At 38.1% G+C, this 23,697-nt stretch overlaps 1 protein-coding gene across 1 annotated transcript in view; it reads left to right on the top strand.

Annotated features, from left to right (window-relative positions):
• CA10 (carbonic anhydrase 10) overlaps positions 1-23,697 on the top strand; it is a 377,635-nt gene that overhangs the window by 150,842 nt on the left and 203,096 nt on the right. Inside the window, exon 4 of the mRNA XM_060764005.2 lies at positions 8,001-8,143. Coding sequence (XP_060619988.1) covers positions 8,001-8,143 — 143 coding nt within the window. The remainder of the gene's footprint in view (positions 1-8,000; positions 8,144-23,697) is intronic.

Genomic DNA, 23,697 nt, shown 5'->3' with positions numbered 1-23,697 from the left:
AAAACCCAAGAACAAACCTAGATTTAAAAATCCTGTGATTTCCGAGTGCGAGGACATACAAACATTGGAAGATTTTCAGCTCAAAACCTGAATATTCCCGCATTTAAAAATCTTGCAGTTTTTGCTGTTTGTAGCTATTGCTTCCATGTTTAGAGGCAACATCATCTGACCACCCTCCTGTTTGCTGCAGAAGCTCCTGGGATAAAGGTGTTGTCTGGGTGAGCCCCCATCTGAAAACATTTATGCACTTCATCCCACCTTTGCAACCAAAGGATATTCTATTGTAATGTTCTGACTACACAGGAGATATCTTTAAAAATGAAACCACGCATGGGTGATTGGAAATCTGAAAGAACCAATTAGCAGTGCAAATTAAGTGAAATGCTTCCATGAATTTGGTTTTACTCCCCCCCCCCCCCTTATATTCGACCCCAATATAGTCAACCCTCTGTTTCCATGGATTCTGGATCCACAACTTGAACATATTTTTTAATTCAAAAAGTAAACCTTTTGCCATTGTATATAAGGGACATCGTTTTACTATGCCATGGTGTATTAAGTGTCTTGAGCATCCAGGGTTTTTAGTATTGTGGAGGAGAGCTGTGTCCTTGGGGGAAAAAAACATTGATATTAACTCAGTATAGAAAACAAATGCCTTTACTTATGAGGTGGTTTTGAAACTTCCCTCATTTCCAACAGTATAATTGATGGAGAACACACATATACATTTTTAAACCTGATGCAACAACCATGGCTTCACCTATGCTCTCCTCCCTCAAATATTGCCTTCCTCCTCCTGCTTCTTGACCTGTAGCAGAGAAAACAGTGGCTACCCTACTATATATCTTTTCAATCTGATGTTCACATATTGACTGTAGTTGGAAGGTCTTTCTTCTCCTTTTTGGTGGTTCTTCGTCTTTAAACACACCTTTCAGAAAGAAGATAATTTCAAATCGTACAGTACCCTCAATAGAGTAGGATACTGTACAAAGAAAGCACATTCTTTATCAATGTGAAAATGCCACAACATGTATCCGTGTGGAGCTCTTGTTGTCACTCTGCTATCAAATATAAGCAGCACAACAGCAATACACCTGGGTTGGGGTGAAAGTGGGAGTCAAAGCCTCTTATGTCCTGCAGACCTTGTGGTTTCTACACTATTATCTATAGTTACATTTTGTAGTACCTTATGCTCAGATATTTTTCTTTCCTTACATAAAATATTTTCAGTTTGCAGAATGGGGGAAGGAGACTAAGTGGTTAACCAGTTTTTTCTTTCTTTCTTATTCTAATCTACAAGTTTTGCCCTTGTTATGCACTGTGAACCAATTTATTTCACTAATGGCACTCATTGTTTAATTGGCTTGCAAAGCCCACTCTCTTCTATTATTGGTAAGTGTGTTTGTTTGTGCTAAATCCAAATTGGATACATGCTGTTCAGATCTCTTTGAAAAATCATTAATTCCTCAGATTGCGGTAATGACAAAGGACAGCAAAATGGATTCTGATAAAAGTTTGTTTGTAAATGTGACTTGTTTACTTGCCATCTGGAACATTACAAAAATATAGAAATAAAATAAATTATTTATTTTCAATATTTTTGTGATGTTTCAAATGGCAAGTAAATAACTTAACATTTATGAACAATTATATTTTTTTGGAATCCATTTTGCTATCAATTGTTTTCAAATCATCAGTAGACAGAAAGCCTTCTTGTGCTCTTCAAAATGCTGCTAGGGAATTATAAAATTTTCAGTTTTAAGATATCAGGTAATAAGGCCATATTGTCAAGGATTAAAATGCAGAAGACAGTACGTTTACAGATTCGATCAAAGTGTTATCTCTATGAGTCTCTCGGTCCAGTACAGACATTGAGCATCAATGCTGAAAGAGCTGGAAATTCACAGAAAGGTGTACACCCAAGTAAAAATATAGTATTTTTTTTAAAAAAAACTGTTTTTTTATCTTCACTGTGCCCCTAATCCTAATGAATTTGGATGGCAGACTATACATTTAAAAACTTTTCAAAATAACAGTATAAAATCTTTAAAGCTTCTTTCTAAATTTGACAAAATACAACTTACATAGGTAGAAACAGAACTGGCCAAAGATTTTCTGCCCACACCCATTCCATAGTGTGAAAACCAGCATTTTTGCTTGCCAGCCCTGTCCTGGAGAGTGAGAAATGGCTTGACATATCTGCAGAAGGACAGCAGAGAAGAAAAAAGGAAAAACAAGTAGGAGACATTGCTGTTGACTGCCACAGCACTGACCAGACTTCATTTGTCATCTGAGAATGAGGAGAAATTGGCTGTGTGCCTGCCCAATGCCAAATTCCAGTTTCCACAAAGTTGGTTGTTTCAATAATGCCTGCCCACCCCCACCCCCCAAGGATCCTCAATGAGGATGTGTTTTTTTTCCTCCTTTAATTGCTGAGACATGAACATCAAGACACTTAGTCAAAAATCTTCAACTGCTGCAAGATGTTTTTGCATTTCAGGAGCTGTGAAATTTTAATCTACATCAAAAGGACTGTTTTGTTTGAAAAAAATGAAATAGAAATCAAACTATTTTATAAGTGCATTGATTATCATTTTGTAGTTCCTTCTTTAAGTGTCTTCTCAAATATATGCTTCCAGATTTATGCAATTCTTGTTTTTAATCACCCCCCCCCCCCCAATAAAAAGGTTTGGGGATAATGTTTTAAAAAATTCCAAGCTCTGACTGTTTCTGTCCCAGAATCTTTGAAAGACCGCTTATTAATCTTCATTTTAACAATGACTGGATATGTGGAGTGAGGAACAGTAAACTGCACCAAATACCATGCTTTTATTCTAATGCTCAAATATATTCCTATGTTATTTTTTTCAATCAATCAATGTTATTTGTATTAGAGGATAGTAATAGTGCAGAGGGATTTAATACAGGTACCAAATCCTATCTAATCTTGGAAACCAAGGAAGGTCAGTTCTTGATTAGTTCTTGAATAGGAGACTGCTAACAAATAACAGGAACTAAGGTTATTTTTCAGAACTGGCAAAACCAAGTATTTCTTACCTCCCAAGTATTTCTTACCTAAGAAAACCCAATGAAATTAATGGGAGTTATCTTAGGTTGACAGGCAATATAGGTTTACAGGTATATACACAAAAATAGTGCAAACCTTTCAAACTCCTTTGATTGTACTCATCCCATTTCCAGTTGTTGACTCTAATGTATTTTGGATTATCATTGAACTAACCTTTATGTGCCTGATAGATGTAGGGTGCTGCAGTATAATTTATCCTGATTCTCAATATTGTATATCCTCATCATTCATAGCTCTGCCTTACTATAAACCTAGTATAATCTTTCCTTCTTCTCCCCACAGAAAGGATGGTGAATAATGTCATTTATTTGAAAAATGTGGCAGTCCACTTTGTTGCTAGGTCTTGGTTACTAACCATACCTACTTTTTGGGTTGGGGTTTAGCACAGCTGGTAAAATCATCAGTAATTATAACCTCTACCAACTGAAAGGTTGCTAGTTCGAAGCCCCAGGTCAGCATGAGCTGCCAACTATCAAGCCCAACTTACGGTTGACCTAAGCAGTTCGAAAACAGGTTGTACTGTAATTAGAGAAATTAGGTACCACTAAAACAAGCTGGGAAAATGTTTTACGACACCATAAAAAGAAAAAAGACCAGAAAATGCCAATGATCAAAAAGGAAGGAGAAAGTCCTGATGGCTCTTCATTATAGAGGATGGAGCAACAGCACCCCTCTGTGGCTGGATTTCGAGCACAACCTTCCAAGGAGCTGAAGTCAACACAACACAATACGCCTCCTTTCTGTCTGTTCTGTCATGTCTGTCCAAATGGCACTGAATGTTTGCCATGTATGTGTACTGTGATCCGTCCTGAATCCCCTTGTGGAGAAACGGTGAAATATAAATAAAGTGTTAATATTATTTAGACCTACTTTTAGACTACTTTTAGATGATGAATCATCAGATTTTTAAGGGGGAACTTGAACCTGTGTCATGGTAATTTATTTTTATGTGGGCATCTGTACCTCACAAACATATCTGAGGATAAAAAAGTGGTGAGGCCACGTGGTCACTTGTAACACCCTTTATCTATTACTTTTTTCCTTGAGATCATGATATTCCTTAAGCCAAAATATTACTGTTAATAATAGTGACACTTTCACCTTTGTCATTTCTCTGCTACTTCAGCAAGCAGAGTGAGTTTCTATGCTCACCTTCTGCTTCTGCATTCAGAGGAAAGAGAAAGAGAAGGCCCAGCAAGGCAACGCAAGGGAAAGGAAGTGAAGCTACAAATTAAATTTGCAAGGGTTATTGCAAGAAGAGGAAAAATCCAAAGCAAATGAATGTATGCATGAGTGATATATTTCATAGCACATAGCTCATCTTTATTTGAATATCAACAAAACATCTCTTCTGTATATCTGTGGCTCAGGCTAGTTTGATATACCCTGTTCCAATTGTCTGTGGCTATTTTTTAAAAACTTACCACTCTGTTGATTGGACTTGGCCCCACGTAAGCCGCCTCGAGTCCCTTCGGGGAGATGGAGGCGGGGTATAAAAATAAAGTAGTTATTATTATTATTATTATTATTATTATTATTATTATTATTATGTGTTTTGTGACTAACATGTTTACATTTATTTTGCAATCATGAGCCTAATTACAAAGGTGACAGATAAACAGTTGTTGTAAGTATTTAGCAGGGCAAACACAGTAAACTATTGCAGAGAGGTAGTTTCGCATATTCAGTTCACAAGTAAGTGGCATAACCAATAGAACTAATTGGTGGTTGACTTTTTTGGCTGCATCATTGTCCTTTAAAAGATCATAGTGGGGTGTCAGGTTGTTGTTTCACAAGTTGCCACCTCAGGGACCCCAGATCCTGCTCTCGAACCTGCTGTAGTAGCCCCTACACCTTCACAGAGTTAGATGTCTAACTCTTTATTAATTTTAAGGTCCTCCAGTGTGTCTCTAAGGTGAGCCTCTGGTGGAAGTTGACTATAGAGTCATCTTAAAGGAGGTAGAGATTCCTAGAGAGAACATATTAATCAAATCCCCAAACGTGAACATGCAAAGGGTTGACTTGGGAGTGCATTTTTTTCTCTCTTCTCTCTTTATTCACTCATTATTTCCTACTGTCTATCTTCTTTTAAATATTCACCCTCTTTTGCTGTAATTCATAATATTTCAATAAAAAACTACTTTTTTAAAAAAGGGTTGACTTGGGAGTAAGGGACTTGAACACTTATTCCTCTTTGTGGTTTCATTTATATCAAGCAATCCATGCTTTCAGCACACCTTGGAAGTTAATTCAAAGAATGTATTGAGATGCTTTTTATTTTGAACAGGAACATGATAGTTTTATCATTTATTATAATTAAGGTTACTGGTTCTGCAAATGGAATGTATTATGTGGAGATCACCACACCTTCCCACACATGCATGTCATTAATTACAAGGAACAGGTTTCATTTTATCATGTTACTTACAAACTCTGAACTTGTATCACCACCACCCCTCCAAAAAGGGCTTCTTTTTACAATGGAAATTGCAAGCAGAAAGTTGCATGGTTTTAACTGTTGTTTTAATAATTGATATTTTAATTGGATTTTAATTGGATTTGTTTATTTTCGGATTGATATGTGTTGGCATCAAATCGTTGCCTGATTTAAGGCTGCTCTAAGGGGCGAGAAGGTCCGGATACAAATGTGGGAAACAAACAAACAAATAGTCTGGGACTTCTGCAGTGGACATAGGATTAACTTGTTACCACCAGCAGCTAGGGGTGCATTGTGCATCTACGTTAAAGAATTGTTGCAGTTTGACACCATTTTAACTGCCATGGCTCAATATAATGGAATAATGGATGCTGATGCTTGGTGAGACAGTAATTCTTTTTGACATGGAAGGCTAAAGACCTCATAAAATTACAGTTCCTGTGATTCCACAGCAATGGACCATGGCAGTTAAAGGGGAGGCAAACTGCATTCATTCTACATTATACATGAACCCTTGATCCCATGCTCACAGTCAATGGAAGTCAACTTGCAAATGGGGAAATATGTGATTAGGCCACAAATAATTTGATTCTGATACTCCCTACCCTGAGAAGCTGAGGAAGGAAGAAAGGTTAGATGGGTGCTTCTATGCAGATAGACTGCTCCCTCTCTCATCACAGGGACATTGGATACCAATTTTCCTGTGGGAAAGAAATAAGGTGCTAGTTGGGCACAGGCACATCTGATTTATTCTGTTTTGTTTTAAATTTGAGTTCTTCTAAGCTGTGCAAGCCTGCCCAAGTCATCCTATATGGACCGATGTGGCCTTACAACCTTTGAGGAAAGCCTGCCCTTCAGCCCTGTTCTGTGTAATGCAGGAATGAGAGGGGCTTTTTCAGACCACAGCTACACTGGGCAGGATACTCTGGTGCAAATCTGGTCTAGAACAGCTCTAGATACAGCATGGACTGTCACTGCGTTCTTCATGTTGCTGCTGTGCAAGTGCCTGTATGTTGCCTGTTGTGTCTGCTTATGTCAGAATAGGGTGCAGCATGGTCAGCAAGAAGGAGGTTGAATTGTAGTTGTGCAGATACAACCGGCAATGCCCAGATGCTTGCACACATAACTCTGTGGTAAGCAGTGGAGGCAACATGGAGGATCGGACATCCCATGTACTGATCATCACAGGCAAAGGCTGACTCTGTGGCCTGCACCTGGAAAGGGAGTCACGCCAAAATAGACCTGATCCAGCTCTCTGGACTGCTACCAAGCCCTGGGATCCTCTGGAATTTCCCGCAAACTCCAGAATTTTCCCCAACTTTGCCAATAATGGGCAGAGTCAGATTAAACAAAGAAGTCCTGGGAAACTCATCTGAACTTGCTATGTGTTGTGGAGACAGACAGCAGTGGATTAACAATGGGTCTGGGGTTTGGAGCCATTGTAGAGACCCTTGAGTGGCTGTTCTCATGCTCTAGAACTCCCTGCCTAGAGAGATAGCGATAAATCCCTCTCACTTGTCATTTTACTTGCAGGGAAACACCTCTTTATTTAAGCAGTTTTTTGACAACTGACTTCGCTTGCGACATTTGAAGCTTTTAACTAGATGGGGCTTTATTTTGCTTGCTATTTTTTTGTTTTAAAAATTGCATTTATGGTTTTCTTTGCTTCATGTTTTTGTATTATTTAAGATACTTCCTTGAATCACACTGTAGGCTAAAAGTGAGATTCAAATTGAATAAATATAACTAAGCTAAACTTAACTGTGATCTCAGTAGAAGATTATATTAAGAAAATCATGTGTATTGTTAAATAAATAATAAGGTGCTACAAGTACCTGAGCTGAAATTCCTCCTTCTGTGCATCTGTCTGTGCCTACTTAGAGGCCTGTCTTCCAGTCCCTGTGTCAAATATTTGTGTTGATTGCTGCTATTACAGTCACTCAGAGTGCTCTGCTCAAATACATGATGACTGGGTCAGGTTTTGGTGCAAACCGAACAGCACATCCCTGTTTTGTCTTCGTACCTAATAAACAGTATTAAGGGTTTTTTTTTCTAAGATCTGGTTTATGTCTGTACCAATTGCACATTTTTTAAAAAAGCAAAAGTAGTACAATGGTGCCCTTTTCTTTAGAAAAATACACACGCCATGAAATTGCATGAGATCCTCTTAGAGCTCTTTGTGATTCTGCTTTCTAATGTACAAGCAACCACAGTTTTTCTAGTCATTAGAGGCACTCTGGGGAAAGAAGAGAGGAAACATTCACTCAGGCAAATGGTGAAGGAGTTGGTGTATTATTTCTTTTTTTAAAGGAGAGACTGTATTCTTGGGCCTTCCTTCTTTTAACACTTCTCACCTACTGTCTCAGACTAAGTGTCTATCACACAATGCCAGTCTCTGTACTTATTGCATTTCTTCTTCTTCCTAAAAAAATCCTCTCATTCAGTAATGTCTCTCTCTCTCCTTTTCCATTACAGTTCCTTCCTTTTGGGGCTTGGTGAATTCAGCCTGGAATCTTTGTTCTGTTGGAAAACGGCAATCACCAGTTAATATAGAAACCAGCCATATGATCTTTGACCCCTTCCTTACCCCTCTTCGCATAAACACTGGGGGCAGAAAGGTAAGGTTTCAAATATTACTTTGATTATCGACATAATTGAAAGAGGTATCAACTTCTTCCCACATGTATGATGATGCCCTCCTCAGCATCGGTTTATATCTCTCCACATCATCTTTTCAGTGCTTCACCTTATAACCTTCCTGTTAGCAGAACCATGCTGCATTTTCTTCTGTGACTTTTTAATCATTGGCCCTGATTTGTCTCATGTCCTCTCCTTAACAGGGTGTATTCAGTATTAATATGTGTAAATTCTTACATAAAGCAGGTTGTAATTGTAGCTTATCCCTGTCGTCTAAATTTGTGTGCAAAAATTCCTGTCTCCCAAATTTGTTGTTCTGCAGAAAAATACTAAATCATGTAAAAAGTTTAAATTATACCTTAATATTCCTTCTTGAGATCATATGCATTTCTTTATATATATTTTCCTATGGTGGGCTTATTTGGAGAATTTTTTGAACAGTTTAGGTAACTAGCAGTATGTTTTCTTCTTTGTATTGTGTTCTGATTATTCAGATATTTAATTAATTAGGGACAGCTGCAACTGAAATGGCAAACTAACTTTCTTATATTTTTTGTGGACCTAACTTTCAGTTATGCTGGGTGGAAAGGACAAATGAACACAAGCAATATGTTTTCCTTTCATGTGTCTGAGGTGTCAAGTTTGGCAATAAAATGAAAATTGATCTCTTCCGTTTTGTGGGTTACAAGGAATAGATAGTGAAACCAATCACTGGAAAAGTAGAAATGTGTCTTCCTTTCCCTTGGCAATATTCCCTCCCCTCTCACCAGCATATAACAAGTCTGATTGGCTGCAAAGTGGTATGATGCATGCTCATTCACTACCTGATCCCATATTGGCCAGTAATATCACACTATTGGTGGAAATACAAAGGCTGTTTTGTTTTTTGTTGGACTAGTTACACCTCCTTCAAATTTTTTCTCACCTTCAAAATTTAGACAGTCGTTCAGCTCATATAATAACAACTAAATAAGAATGCATTTCATGATTATAATACCAGGCACTAACATTTCCAACAGACTCCAGAGATCACAGAACATAATGTTCTGATTTCATCTGACACTTTTAACCAGAGCATTTCATTGAAAGTCATTCATATATTCTGTTTGAAATCACTGAGCTGTGGGAGTCCAAGTGCTATATGTTTATGCTTGAATCTGTTTAATATCAGTGGACATTTATATGAGAAGCATTCTATCATGTGGATGCTGAGAAGAAATGGATTAACAAAACTGCAAGACAAGTTTCAACTGTGTTACTGCAATGTATGAGAAGTAAGATAAAATTCAATTCAGAGATAATTCTTATCACAATCATTTATTTCTTACTCACCTCTTTTTGTGGCTCAAGGAAAAGCACAACATAGTTAAAACACATAATCATAAAACATTATGTAAAATACATCTATTAAAATCTAGATATTGTTAATAAAAATCAATGTAAAAATTAATAAATCAAATACATATATTAAAATGTTGAAAATTCAAAGAGAAAAAATGGGAAGGCCTGCCAAAAGAGTTAGGTGTTCAATTGTCTCTTAAATTCCTCTTCTGGTTAGGCCATTCGACAGTCATGGGGCAGCTGATGAAAAGTTCCTTTGGATGATAGTCATCAGTTGGGTTCTGGGTAGCTGGAGTAGCCACTTCCCAGAGGACTCAAGTGCCTGGGGCAGATTGTACAGGAGAAGGTGATCTTGGACTCAGACCATAGTAGGTAATCTGGACTCAAACCATATAGTGTTTTAAAGGTCAAAACAATGAAAGTATATTGTACATGCTTTGGAAGAAAGTTGCAACTTAATCTCTTTCAGTATTTTTAAAAAGTAGTTAAATGTATAATTTAAAGAAGTCAGAGGAGAAGACAAAAGTAATTTAATATTATTTGTGTTTAAAAGGCAAGGCATGTGGGAGGTTGGGACTGCTGTGAAAGCTGAGTCATTTGGCATCAAGAATCATGAATCATGTCATCTGATTTCACCAAACAAATGGATCATTTACAATTTGGTGGTTAGTAGAGATGGGAAGGGCTGGAAAAAAAGCAGAAACACTGGGGGGCAGGGGTTTGGGGGTTTATTTCAGGGTGTTTTCTGGGTTTTTTTCATACTGGTATATCTACTAATTAAAATGTCACTAATGTGATTTCTATCAATTGTGCATATTGTGCTTTCGCTGTCCATTGCTGGAGCTGTTCAGATACCCACGTGGGCTACTTTAAAGTTATAGTACTAAATCTGAAATTGGTAAAAGGCACTCCAAATAAATAGCACTGGGTAACTATAGAGAGGTCAACAGTGAAATCGTATTTTACAGTGAGATCTGCACTTCAAATTTGGAACAAAAATGAAAATGAAATGTTTCATGAAATTCATATATTTAATTATATTTTATAGTAATAGTATATATTTCATGAACTTCACTGCCAAGACTCCACCTCTGGAAGACCACCATACTTGACCACAAGTGATCACCCATGATAGATAGATAGATAGATAGATAGATAGATAGATAGATAGATGATAGAGAGATAGATAGATAGATAGATAGATAGATAGATAGATAGATGAAAACCCTTTGAGGATTTAATTTATTATTTTAGAAGATGCTATTAAAAATTAACATCTTAATTAGTCACATCTGCTTGTCAGGGCACACCAAAGATCTTGTTGGTGCCTTGCGATAGCTGTGCATAGCCTCAGTCTTCTAAGATATCAAAAGGGAATTCAAAACTATAGCTAATATTGGTTGGTATGTTGAAAATGGGAGGGACCATTAACAAATTCATAGCAAGCAGCATTTAGTTGGAGATGCTACATTCAATTTAATGAAGGAAAGCATTTTGCAAATCTGATCTACAACCAAAACAAGGCTGCATTTGGCTACTTGGTGAGCTCAAAAAATTTCCTCACCCATCTCCTCATTTGTAGCCCTAGTGAAAATATTAACACCGAGATGGTATTTGAGCCCCTGATAGGCTGCTATCGGTTGTATGCAGTTTTCAATGTGTTTTATAATATTAGGTTTGGTCCAGATAGAATGGCATAGTGATCAAAAATTATTTCTTCAAAATCTGATCTTAAGAGGAGGGGGTGTACAAACACCAGAACTGTGTAGCTCAAACAGTAACATCTTTGTCAGCTGTAATAAATTAAAACAAAGACTTTAATATAGGACTAGGAAACTCCTGACCAAATGCTGTTGGAGTCTGACCGTAAGTTCCTCACAGCAATCTTAATGCATAGCATACTGTGTGAAGGAGGGATTTCTCATGTTCCCTCATTGTGGAAGGATTTTGAGATGAAACTGTGGAATCATTTCTCCCTTGTTTATTCTAAGGCTTCCTCTTATTACAAACAGGCTCTCCAGCTCAACAAGACTGTATGTTGCTGCTGGCACACCTAATTGGATTCCAAGATCTAAATATCAGCTTGAGATGCTTAATGAGTTTGCATGCAGATGAATGCCCCCAGAAGGAATACAGATATCGAAGAAAATCCACATGTTGCAATCCTTTTATAACAATGCCACCTTTTGTTTTTTTTATTATATGCACTTGAATATATATATATCAACATGATGTCTATTTGCTGATAAATTATCTCTTTTAATACAACCTCAGACTTTTGATAATATACACAACACATTCCCTTCTTCCTCAGAAGCAAGGAAAAGGAAAATAATACCACACTCTTTATTTTTCCCTCTCAACATGGTAGCAGCCATAAGTACCCTGAGAATAAGTAAAATCATTTCTTAAGAGACAAGTGCAGACCCATGCCAATCAAACAATAAATACTTTGTACTCACTTACTGGATTTGATAGGATTCTACAGGGTTTGTAATAGATTTTAGTCAAATGCAATAAAAGATTGACTGAGTGAATAAATGCCATGGGTCCCATATTCAGAATCATTTAAATGCCTGAAAAGGCTTTTCATAGAATCGTATTCAGAAGGGACTAAAAGGACCAACTATTACAATCACCTGCCCTGCAGGAGTCCATGTCTAAAGCACTCCAAAGAGATGGTCACCCAATGTCTGTTTAAAGTTTCCCACTGCCAAATAATCCATGGTCCTCTGAGGCAGTCTGTTCCACTGTTGAACTGCACTGCTTACTCATGAAAAAGTTTCCATGATATGTAGGTGGAATCTATTTTCCTGTAGTCTCTGAAGAAGCAGAAAAGAAGCCTGCTCTATCTTCAACATGATATCCCTTTAGATAGTGAAAGATAGTTATCACATTACTTACTGGGCTTATTTAGCCTGGTAAACTGTGAAAATACTGTCTGGACTGCAGTATTCTGCAGTCCAGACACCAGAAATAGTGGATTTATCTCACGCCTTCCAAGAAGATGCGGAAGAAATCCACTATCAAATTAATTTGCTACAAACCAGGGTTTTCCTGGCAAATTAATCTGGGACTGCCCAGAATGTTGTCTGGACAGCCCCTACTTTATTGTGGGAGTTACCGCAATAAAGCTACTGTCTGAATGGGCCCTCAGTGATAAAGTACATGCTTTGTAGAGGTGGAGCCCTATTAGAGACAACTTGGGGAGCTAGGTATATTTACCCTGGAGAAGAGAAGACTGAGATACTGTGGGAATACCCATCCCCCTCCCCCCAAGACCCCTTAGAAAAATAAAATAAGCTTACCTGGCCTCCAGTGCATTCTCATAGCAGCTCCCCCAGCATGTAGAAATGACACACCAGGAGAGCGAGAGAGGGAGAAGGAAAATCGCTCATCTCCCCCCCCCCCCCCGCTCTCCTGGCATGTCATTTCTATGCACTGGGAGAGCTGCTATAAGAGTACACTGGAGGCCAGTTAAGTTTATTTTACTTTCCCAAGGGGCCTGGGGGCTTTGGGGGAGGGAGGAGGGCCTCCAGACATTCTCTCAGGCTAGTCCCGAGATAATATCTGGACACCCACCCCAGAAAGTGTGCGCTTTCTGGGGTGTGTAGACAGCCTCCCAGAAATGTCAGCGTTTTTTAAATGTGCATGCTTCTGGGATAAAAGGATGTCTGGATCCACCCTGAGTCATAGGTTTTTGCTTGTTCATATGTAATACTCCTTTTGTACAACCATAATTATTCCAATTTTGCTCCACAATAGGTGTTGTATGCCTCTAAATCAATTTCTGACTTATGAAAATCCTATCACAGGGTTTCCTTGGCAAGATTTGCTCAGAAAGGGTGTGTGTGTTTTTGCTCTTCCTCTGAGGTTAAGAGAAAGAGAAACTTGCCCAAAGAAAGCCAGTGGGTTTCCGTGACTGAATGGGAATTCAAAGCCTGGTCTCCAGAGTCATAGTTCAACACTCAAACCATCACACCACACTTGAAGGGGAGATATGTGGGTAGAGGGTAAAGTGCAGGTGTATCACATTCAACATGAAAGGGCTTGTTTTGCCATTGGAGATATATCAACACAATTTCCCTCTGTGAAAATGAAAATGTAACCGATATAAGGTTTCTGCAAGCATTTAATCCTTGAAACTTCTATTTTTAATGAAGTGGAACTGAACATGGTCTGTAAAACTAGAGTCTGTTCTGTGTCAAATACATAAGATTTGCATACTGGGTTTGCATAGGGCAGAATAACCTAACGGGTTTTAAAAGAAATATCCTTGGTTTACTGAATTGAGTTTTATCTTATCACTAAAAATCAACTGCTTCAAGCATAACTGCAGTGCATAATATGAATTCACTTCACCTGCAGTTTTATACCCTATTAGCCTTTCATGGTTTTTCTTTCAAAAATATATATTGATATTATAATCTGTTGCTCTGCCAATATATGTTATTAATGGCTGTTAAACAGAACTCTTTTGGGGGGGGGGGACGTACTTTGCTGTTTACTGAAATTGGTGATATCACTGAAGTTTGCAATTGCATCTACGTGGTCTGAAATATAAGTTTGCCCTTCTTGTTGCAGGTTGTAGGTAGCCCAGGTGGTGTGCCTATGTGTTTTTTGTTTGGGGCATCAGCTCTTCATTCCACAAGAATGCGGTCAATGAAAGTCCCCAACAAGGGCAGAAAAGAGTTACAACTCATGTCTTTGTCTCTAAGTGTGTGTCTGTACACACATGAAACAACACAGCTTGAACAAGATAATCCTTTGCAATATGTCTAGAAAATCATATGCAAAAAAATGTTTTCTTCCACACAGGGGAGAAAACTATAGAAATTATTCATCCTTTTATGCAAGGTCAAAAAAATTGAGAAATTACACACCAATACAGAATAAATAAGCTTTTTTGGGTGGGTGGGAATGAATTCTCAATTTATATCAGCCAAAGGTAATATTGTTATCTAAGTTGCGTTTCTCTTGCTGGTAATGTTTTATGTTTTTAAGCAATGTGTGTATATATCTGTCTCACACCCTAATTTGACTAATCATAAAAATTCAATATTTTTGGTAAAACCTGTTATTTGATTTTAACCTGCTATGACCCAAACTTCAATGTAATAAAAGTTTGGGCCATTGGATAGTTTCTGCTTTAAAATTAACGTGATCATTAGGCTTGGGTAACCACGGAAAAATTTGGTTCTAAACTCGTTTTGTTTTTAGGGGGCCCTTGCGTTTCGTTTTTTTTAATAATTCCGAAATTTTCCTTTTAAAAATTTTGAAATATACGAAATTTCGTATAATTACGAATCGATTTGTTAATGGCGGACGCGATTGCGCAATATGCTAAAAAAATCCTCCAAATGGGACAGGGGGAACTTCTGAAGCTTCCCTCTCCCTCTGTTGTTGACTGTTGGTGTGATAAAACAAACAACAACTATAAAACTTGCACCAGACATGCGAAAATAATTACAAAATAATTACAAAATAATTACGAAATAATTACAAAATAATTACGAAATAAATTGAAAAAAATTGTTTCGAATCTAATTTACTCCTCACACTATTCCTGCATGGCTCAATATTGGATCGTAAGCTAATTTAAATACGAATTAATAACTAATTACGAAATTAACGAACGAAACCGCCCAAGCCTAGTGATCATGCTATCCACTAAGATTTAAATCATGTCTTGTTCCTGAGTGTGTTTATTTGGGGATGAGTGGCTGCCAGCCCCATTTTTGCTTGGAAACACAGTTCCCAGTCTCATACTCATGAATAGTGAAAATCACATGCTAATGTTGTGGACCAGAAAAGAATCTGGAAAAACAGACAACTCTTTTTAATGTGTTTTCCAAAAATGTTCACTGATACTGAGACCATTGTAAACTGATCTGAGAGTAATTCACTATTCACTAATTGGTTTTTTGTAAAAGAGGAGGAGGAGGAGGAGGAAACTACTCACCATTGCACTCTTTTTTATTTATGGTTTGCTTAAATACAGCATTTAACCTTTTTAGTTATATATGATTCTTTCTGTGCACATTTTTCGTCTTTAACTTTTCATGTCATAGATGCCAAACCATTTCATAGGATTCTGGGCATATTTGGGGGAGTTTGCAGAGTTCTTATACATCATCCCCTTGACCTCTTTGGTCTTCACTGTGTATATTAAGAATCTATTTATGTCCTGTGGCTATCCCCTGTGCTAGTACTTTCATAAAAGCTGAAGTGTGCATATATACACATACTTAATATGCAGTGCAAGTGTATGGCCTCTGTTTTCATCTCTTTCTCCACATCACGTTTCTCCTGAAATTCTGCATTGTAAAGAATGTGACTCACTTACCCTACTACCCAATTGGCTCACAGAATAATTAATTTCCTATCTGGCTGGGAAGACAACCACTCCTTCCCATTCATAGGACAAGAGACCCATTTTAAGTGGAGAATATCTTGATGAGACCCAAGGAGCAAGTGGATATTAGCTTTTCCCTCCCCATCCATTGCTTTGCGCTTTTCTTAGCATAATGAATAATCTAGCCCTTGGCTTAACATTAGTTGGAAGGCACCCACAGTTTGATTGAAAAGCCGTCTTCTTTTTGTCATCACAAAGAGCCATTCCACCTGATGTTGATGTTTCAGGGCTGAATAAATCAGTTTGCACTAGCCACAGGCTATTATTTAAACTCCATAATGTTGTGTGGGTAAATGAAAATTATTCAATTGTATCCTTTATAGCCTTCTTTTGAAAGAGCACATTCAAAAATGCAATTGCACAGTCATTTAAAATAATGCTTTTATAAATAATTGGTTCATCCAGCATATGTTGGCACAAAATAATTGCAATACTAGAAGTCTTCTGACTTAAAAGTAGAGATAGGGATAGACGGAGAGATCCGTCAAATGGATTCTCTTGACAGCTAGTTTCGATTCCATGCTGTTCAATCAATTCAGAGTATTACTGGCATTTTTTTTCTTTGAGAGTGTAATTTATGACAACTTGCCAAGCTTTGCTTTGGTGATTACTAAAAGGACAGATACTAGCATGAGCCATATTTCAACACTGCAGGAATATAAAATGAACTGTTAGAAATGGTCCAGGAGGAATGAATAGCAATAAGACATCAGTGTCATCTGAAAACTGATTTGTGATTGATTTTCAGAGAACTTAATAATATGCGGTTTTGATGTATAGTGTTGTGGAAAGTTAATATATTTGATACAAATGTCTAAAAGTTTAACAAATAAACATGCAAATGATAGATTCATGGTGTAACCTAAGTGTTATTCCAAGTCAATTTAAGTGTTCAACCTTTTAAACGGGAGCTGTCTTTTAGGAAGTTTCATTTAAGTTATCAGTTTAGTTCTCTATTCTAGCTATGGGATCATACTTTATCAACCTTTCTCTCCTTTTTTCCTGAATAACCCCAGTCCAAAATGAAATGGTAGTAGTTGTTAATATTCATGATATCCCAAGATACAAATAAGTTCTACCTATTTCACCACAGTTAGGTTTTGGGTTTTGTGTGTATGTGCATCAGGAGTGACTCAGAAACTGCAAGTTGCTTCAGGTGTGAGAGAATTGGCCGTCTGCAAGGACGTTGCCCATGGGATGTCCAGATGTTTTCAATGTTTTACCATCCTTGTGGGAGGCTTCACTCATGTCCCCGCATGGGGAGCTGGAGCCGACAGAGGAAACCCATCCGCACTCTCCCGGGATTCAAAACTCCGACCTGTCGGTCTTCAGTCCTTCTGGCACAAGGGTTTAACCCATTACGCCACTGGTGGATCCACCACCACAGCCCTCCTTTCTGCAAAGATCATAGGCTGATCCATGTACTTGTGTATGCATTTATATTTCCTTACTGCTCTAGTTGCTATGAAATAACATTTTCGAATCTTACATTTGTGCAGCAGATTATAGTCATCAGGGATGTTCCTCACAGGCATAATGAAAGAAAAGTAACAACAGCAGATACTTCTCTGTATTGAAAACTGTCAAAAAAAGTGAAATATGTATACATACTGGTGAAGTCAGTGTGATGAGCACACAGATAAACATGTGTTCTCCAGCATCCAGTGGTACAAGCTGAGCATCATCTCAAATTTCTTAATATGCCAAAATCCAAAATTGTCTACATGGGTGGCTGAGATAGTGACATCTTTGCTTTCTTGTGGCTCAATGTACACACGTTTTTCTTCATGCCCAAAAATATTTAAAATATTATATAAAACCACTACCATGCTACTATATATGTTTAAGGTGTATTAGGAAACTGAAATGATTTTTGTGTTTAGACTAGTCCCATCTCCAAGATATCTCATTATGAACATATGCAAATATAGGTAGTTCAAATATGAAAAATTCAAAAAACAATCAAAGCATACCTAACAGATGGCCATAAAGCCTCTGTTTAAAAGCCTCCAAAAAGGAGCCTCCACCACACTCCAAGGCAGAGATTTCCACCGCTGAACAGCTCTTACAGTCAGGAAGTTCTTCCTAATGTTCAGGTGGAATGTCCTTTCCTGTCATTTGAACCCATTGCTCCAAGTCCTAGTTTCCAGGGCAGCAGAAGACAAGCCTGTTCCCTCTTCCTTATGCCATCCTTTCACATATTTATACATGACTAACATATCTCCTCTCAGCCTTCTGTTCTGCATACTAAATATACCCAGCTCTTTAAGATGCTCCTCAGAGGGCATGGTTGTTGTACCTCAGCAGGAGTTCACCTTGCTCAAAACACTCACCAGGAAACCAGATGTGGGAATAAACAGTTTATTGATAAAACACATAGAAGAAAGGGCCAAAGGCACCTTAAGCAAACCAATAGAGTAAAAATCCAAATGTATATATATAAAAAGCAAATCCCAATAGGCAAAAGATAAATCCCCAAACAAGGGTTAAAACTTGGACATTAATCCAGAAAACAAGGAACAAAACAAGAGTTTGAATCCATACTCAGCACAGGTAGCAAAACTTGATTAGAAATCTTGGGCCTTAAGCTAGAGCATAACCAGGAACAAGGCAGGAGTTTCTCACCCAATAGCGTTGTTGCTTGATCTAAAAATCCTAACAGCTCTCTCCCTAATTTAAGGGCTGTAATCCATGAAGGCATTCTATTGATCTTGAGAGGGCTGTTTCTGCAACTCCTTCCCATTGCTTTGCTTGCACCTGGATTTCTTCCCATGCAGGAGTAGTCTTGTTTCTCTGTCTAAGTCCGCTTCTTTAGATGAGCTCATGTTATCCTCCCTTCCCTGCCTATCAGCTTCCAAAGCAGTTTCATTTTCACAAAGAGGAACAACAGCTTTCTCTAAAAGCCCCTCTGTTCTCCCAACCAGAGAACCATCCTGCTCCAACATCCCCTTTGTCTAGGCACCCACAAAACCATCAGGCCCTGCACCCCCACACCCTTCATCATTATCAGCTGGTTGAACTACAACAGTGGTCTCCAGACTTCTGATCATTTCAGTTGCCCTCCTTCAGACGCCTTCCAGCCTGTCAATATCTCTTTTAAATTATGGTGCCCAGAATTGGACACAGTATTTCATGTGAGGTGTGACCAAAGCAGAATAGAGGGGCACCATTGCTTTCTTTAATCTAGACAATATACTCCTTTTGACACAGCCCCAAATCCCACTGGCTTTTTTAGCTGCTGCATCACACTGTTGGATCATATTCAACTTGTCAACTAAGGACCTCATGAGACTGATGCCTCCTTTTCACCATCATTTATATGCAAACCGGATGGTATGCATGATGCCTCAACAACAACAACAACAACAACAAAACTTTATTTATATACCGTTCTATCTCCCTGAGGGGACTCAGAGCAGTTTCCAAATAACATAATCCATACATACAAGGAAAACAGCATAAACATAAAATTAACAAGACAATATAAGCATTAAAAACTACAATAGCACATATATATTTAAAATAATCCTACCTGTTCAAAGCAATTTAAAAGGCCAGGCCAAGGCTAGTGCAATTTTAGAGGGCCCAGGAAATTAGGTAGAGTCTATGGCTGTACATTTCCAGGGCCTAATAGAAGAAAGTAACCTGGGTAATTGGTAGAAAAAGATGTGGCCAATTTCAAAAGTATCTGGGGCTAAGCTAGAACTAGTCATTCTCAAAGGTTTGTTTAAACCACCAGGTCTTCAAGCTCTTACGAAAGGAGGAGAGGGTTTTATGTCTCTGAAATACATACATCTACATACATTTCTAACCCTAAATGCTCTGAAATTTGTACAATTGAAAACAGACTTCAGGCAGTGAGAAAATGCATACAAACATGAACATCAGGAAAAGTACATAAATAAATGTACATTATGGGAAATCTAAATGGAAATCCATATAAATATAGGTGTGAGAAGAAAAAACGTTTTACCAATCTGATATGAGCAAAATAATAGAAACCAGCAACAATGAAATCAATTGATCAGTTTTCACATGCCTCCAAGAAACAAGAAAATTCAAACCAAGTAATGGTTAAATTAGGTGTTACCTCACAGCATATTTTGAGGAAGGAAAAGTTTTTTTAAATATCCTGGCCTTCTCAGAGGCTGCAAAGGGCATCAGCATGAATATAATGGTGATGGTAGTAATAGTACAGTCCATTTTCCACATTTGCAGATTTCACTTTTGCAGATTTGATTACGTGTTAATATAATCTCTCTCTTGGAACAACTAAGTCCACCAGATCAATACTCTGGTCAACCTCTGGCAGAAGTTAACCATAAAATTGAGAGATTCATAGACAGAACACTTCTCTGGGCATTTTAGGTCTTCTGAAACAATTCTGTTAGAAGTTGACCTTAAACTCAGGCTAGACATCCAAGATATTCCTTAAAAAGTGCACTCTCGGGTAAGAAAATAGTGTTTTTTGTTCACAGTTTTTCCACTTTCACAGGGGAGCTGGCATCCCTAACAGCAGCAAATATGGAGGGAAAACTGTATAGCAGAGAACTAAGGAATTGTTTTTCATCTTTTCCTCCCTGCACTGTGCCATCACTCAAAAGCAAACCAGGAATTCTTTATTTGTTAAAAAAGAAGTTTTCAACATGAAGGCTATGCCAATGAAAAAGGTCTATTGTGAGATTGGGTGAGGTGAGAAGTTACAATGTGTCAAAATGTATATCTTTTCCCATGCATTAGTTATGCAGGGAGAGCCCGTTTGGTATAGATGTTTAAGGGATGGACTAGGAATCTGGGAGATCAGGATTTAAATCCTAATTTGGTCATGGAAATCCACTGGGTGACTCTGGGTACAATCTTCACCACATCAAAGGAAGGCAATGGCGAACCCTCTCTGAACTCATATTGCCAAGAAAACCCCATGGTGAGGTCACCTTAAGAACATCATTGGAAAATATCTGAACAACAGCCTATACATACTTATTCTTTGTTGCCTTGCAGTAACCGGAGATGATGATACTTGAGAAAATTGTGAATTCCTTCGTTTATCTAATTCTGATTATAATAATTTTCTAGGATCTTAGTAGAACAGAGAGGAGAAAACATTCAGAGATTAAGAGGCAGGAGACAAAATACCGGAGAAATGAATGATGATTAAATATTCAATGTTGCAGCTGTTCAAACAGACATTCTTCTGGTGTGATCGGTGTTATGTGTACTCTTTTGTGCATTGTGCTTCATAAAGAAAAATCGGTGCATAACAAACTGGAATACAAAAGGTTCTTACATCACTGTGTGTATTTTTCTTTAACCTAGAATAATCTAAATGTTTTTGCTTTACTTCATACACATACATTTTTATGTGTTGAAGACTACTGGTGCAAGACTTCTAGCCATTCCAGAAAATCTATGTTTCAAAACGGAAATGGGCTCTATAACTGCAATAGCTGGGGAAAATAACCATATTTTACTATCTGATTGAACTTGGCCACAATTTTGCTTCTTCTGTACTCTGTGGATATAATATCATGTCAGAAGATATGGTGTTTTCTACACCAAAAAACCTTAGATAATTTGTTATGCATTTCAGCTTACTTCTTCATCTAAAGAATTGACATAATAGAAGACTTAATACCAGTGAGTTATAGGATCTTCTGATGACACTAGATAAGGCACTGTAGTACAAAAAGAGAAACATGAGTAAGACCTAAAATAAAGCCATGACAAACAATTGTTTTTCCAACTATGTAAAAGCTATATAAGGCTTGAGCATTACACTTACATTTTCCTCATCCCATCTACCTCAGTGCTTGTGTATGGTCTTGTCATTTGTCTACTCAGTGAGGGAGCAGGTACTGTATGAGAACGGCAAGCAAGACTGAAGGGCTTTCTTTGCTTTGATAGTCTTAGGACCTCATCGGATGGGAGGGATTTAGCGTCCTATGATGCTTTCACCTCATCTTCTGAAAGGAGCACCACACTGACCATCACATGACATTGTGTGACTTCCAGCAGATGTCCCACCCCCAATTGAGGTGAAAGCATCACCAGAGGCTTCCCCCACAACACAAGAGGCTTCCTGTGGGAGGGCCACACTTCCCCCATGCGATGGGGAAAGCGTTGACGAGAGGGAGCTGTGCATGGAGTAACAGATTCACCCCACTGCTCCTCTACTTTTACTGCAATGCCAGATGAAGTGGGATGAGGTCCTTATAGACTTTTGAGGTTTCTTCTACTTCCTGATGTTGTGTGCCTTCAAGTCATTTCTGACTTATGGCAACGCTAAGGCAAAACTATCACAGGGTTTTCTTAGCAAGATTTATTGAGAAGGGTCCTGCCTTTTCTTTCTCTGAGAAATTGTGATTTATCTAAGTCACTCATTTAGATGGCTGTAGTCTCCAGAGTTTTCAAGTGCATCTGCACTATAGAATGAACACAGTTTGATATCACTTTAACTCCCATGGCTATGGAACCTTGAGAATTGTAGTTTGGTGAGGCAATAACACTCTTTAGGTTCTTGTAGGTTTTTTCGGGCTATAGGGCCATGTTCTAGAGGCATTTCTCCTGACGTTTCACCTGCATCTATGGCAAGCATCCTCAGAGGTAGTGAGGTCTGTTGGAAATAGGAAAATGGGTTTATATATCTGTGCAATGACTGGGGTGGGGCAAAGAGCTCTCTGCTGAAGCTAAGTGTGAATGTTTCAGCTGACCACCTTCATTAGCATTTGAAGGCTTGGCTAAGCCTGGGAAAATGTTCTGTTGAGAGGTGTTAAGATGTGCCTGGTTGTTTCCTCTCTGCTGTTTTGCTGTAGTAATTTTAGAGTTTTTTTAATACTGGTAGCCAGATTTTGTTCATTTTCATGGTCTCCTCCTTTCTGTTGAAATTGTCCACATGCTTGTCGATTTCAATGGCTTCTCTGTGTAGTCTGACATGGTGGTTGTTGGAGTGGTCCAGCATTGCAGATGCACTCCACTTGCAATTTGAGCCAAGGCCTACAAAATGTTTATCTATCAAACATTGCTACTGTCCATATCTTTGATGACTATTTTTCTAGCATTATGAGATAGATCTTTAATAAAAGCAGTGAGGGAGCCCTATCAGGCATCTTCTTCCTTTTGGTGTACAGCCTCCAGTTTTTTTTAAGGACATTGACTATTGTACTTGTGCTGTGGATCCTTCCTAGTTCTAGTTGTTTCTTCTTGTGATATTGTGTGGTGTGAAGTTTTGCTTGCTTATCCTCTACACAATGGGTGAATAGAAGCCAGTTCCATGTGGTAGAGAATATTGAAAAATATCAAAAATACAAATCAAGGATAAAGACTTCTGAAGTTTAGTGGCCTCAGAGGAAAACAGAAATTTCATAACTAAATCTCTTCTAGCAGCAAGGAACTGTCAGAATGACAAATAGGTTAGTGTTTAATATTAGTTTACATAGCAGGGCAGGGGAGAAAGAGAAGTTTGGGAGGGGAAAAACAAACAATAATTCATATTGGAATGTCTGTTTGTATAACAGCTTCCGACTTTCAAGATGACAAAAGTAAAGGAATCTACAGATAAGTCTGAAAGTATATCCAGTATCATAGATAACATTGTCTTGAAATCAATAGTGCTTTTAAAGCCCCAGAATCAATTCTGTCCTTCATCTTAACAGTAACTAGATATATGTCTGGTCAACTGAATGGCTACTGGTTGATGTTCTTATCTTGCATTGTAGGATTTTGTAGTATGCCACTGAATGTCACATTATTTTTGTGGTATCCACTTGATGACCAGATGAG

Source organism: Anolis sagrei, chromosome 2, assembly GCF_037176765.1.
Source record: "Anolis sagrei isolate rAnoSag1 chromosome 2, rAnoSag1.mat, whole genome shotgun sequence".
Lineage (NCBI taxonomy): Eukaryota > Metazoa > Chordata > Lepidosauria > Squamata > Dactyloidae > Anolis > Anolis sagrei.
Note: the sequence above shows the minus strand (reverse complement) of the source record. Positions and strands in the feature narration are given on the sequence as shown.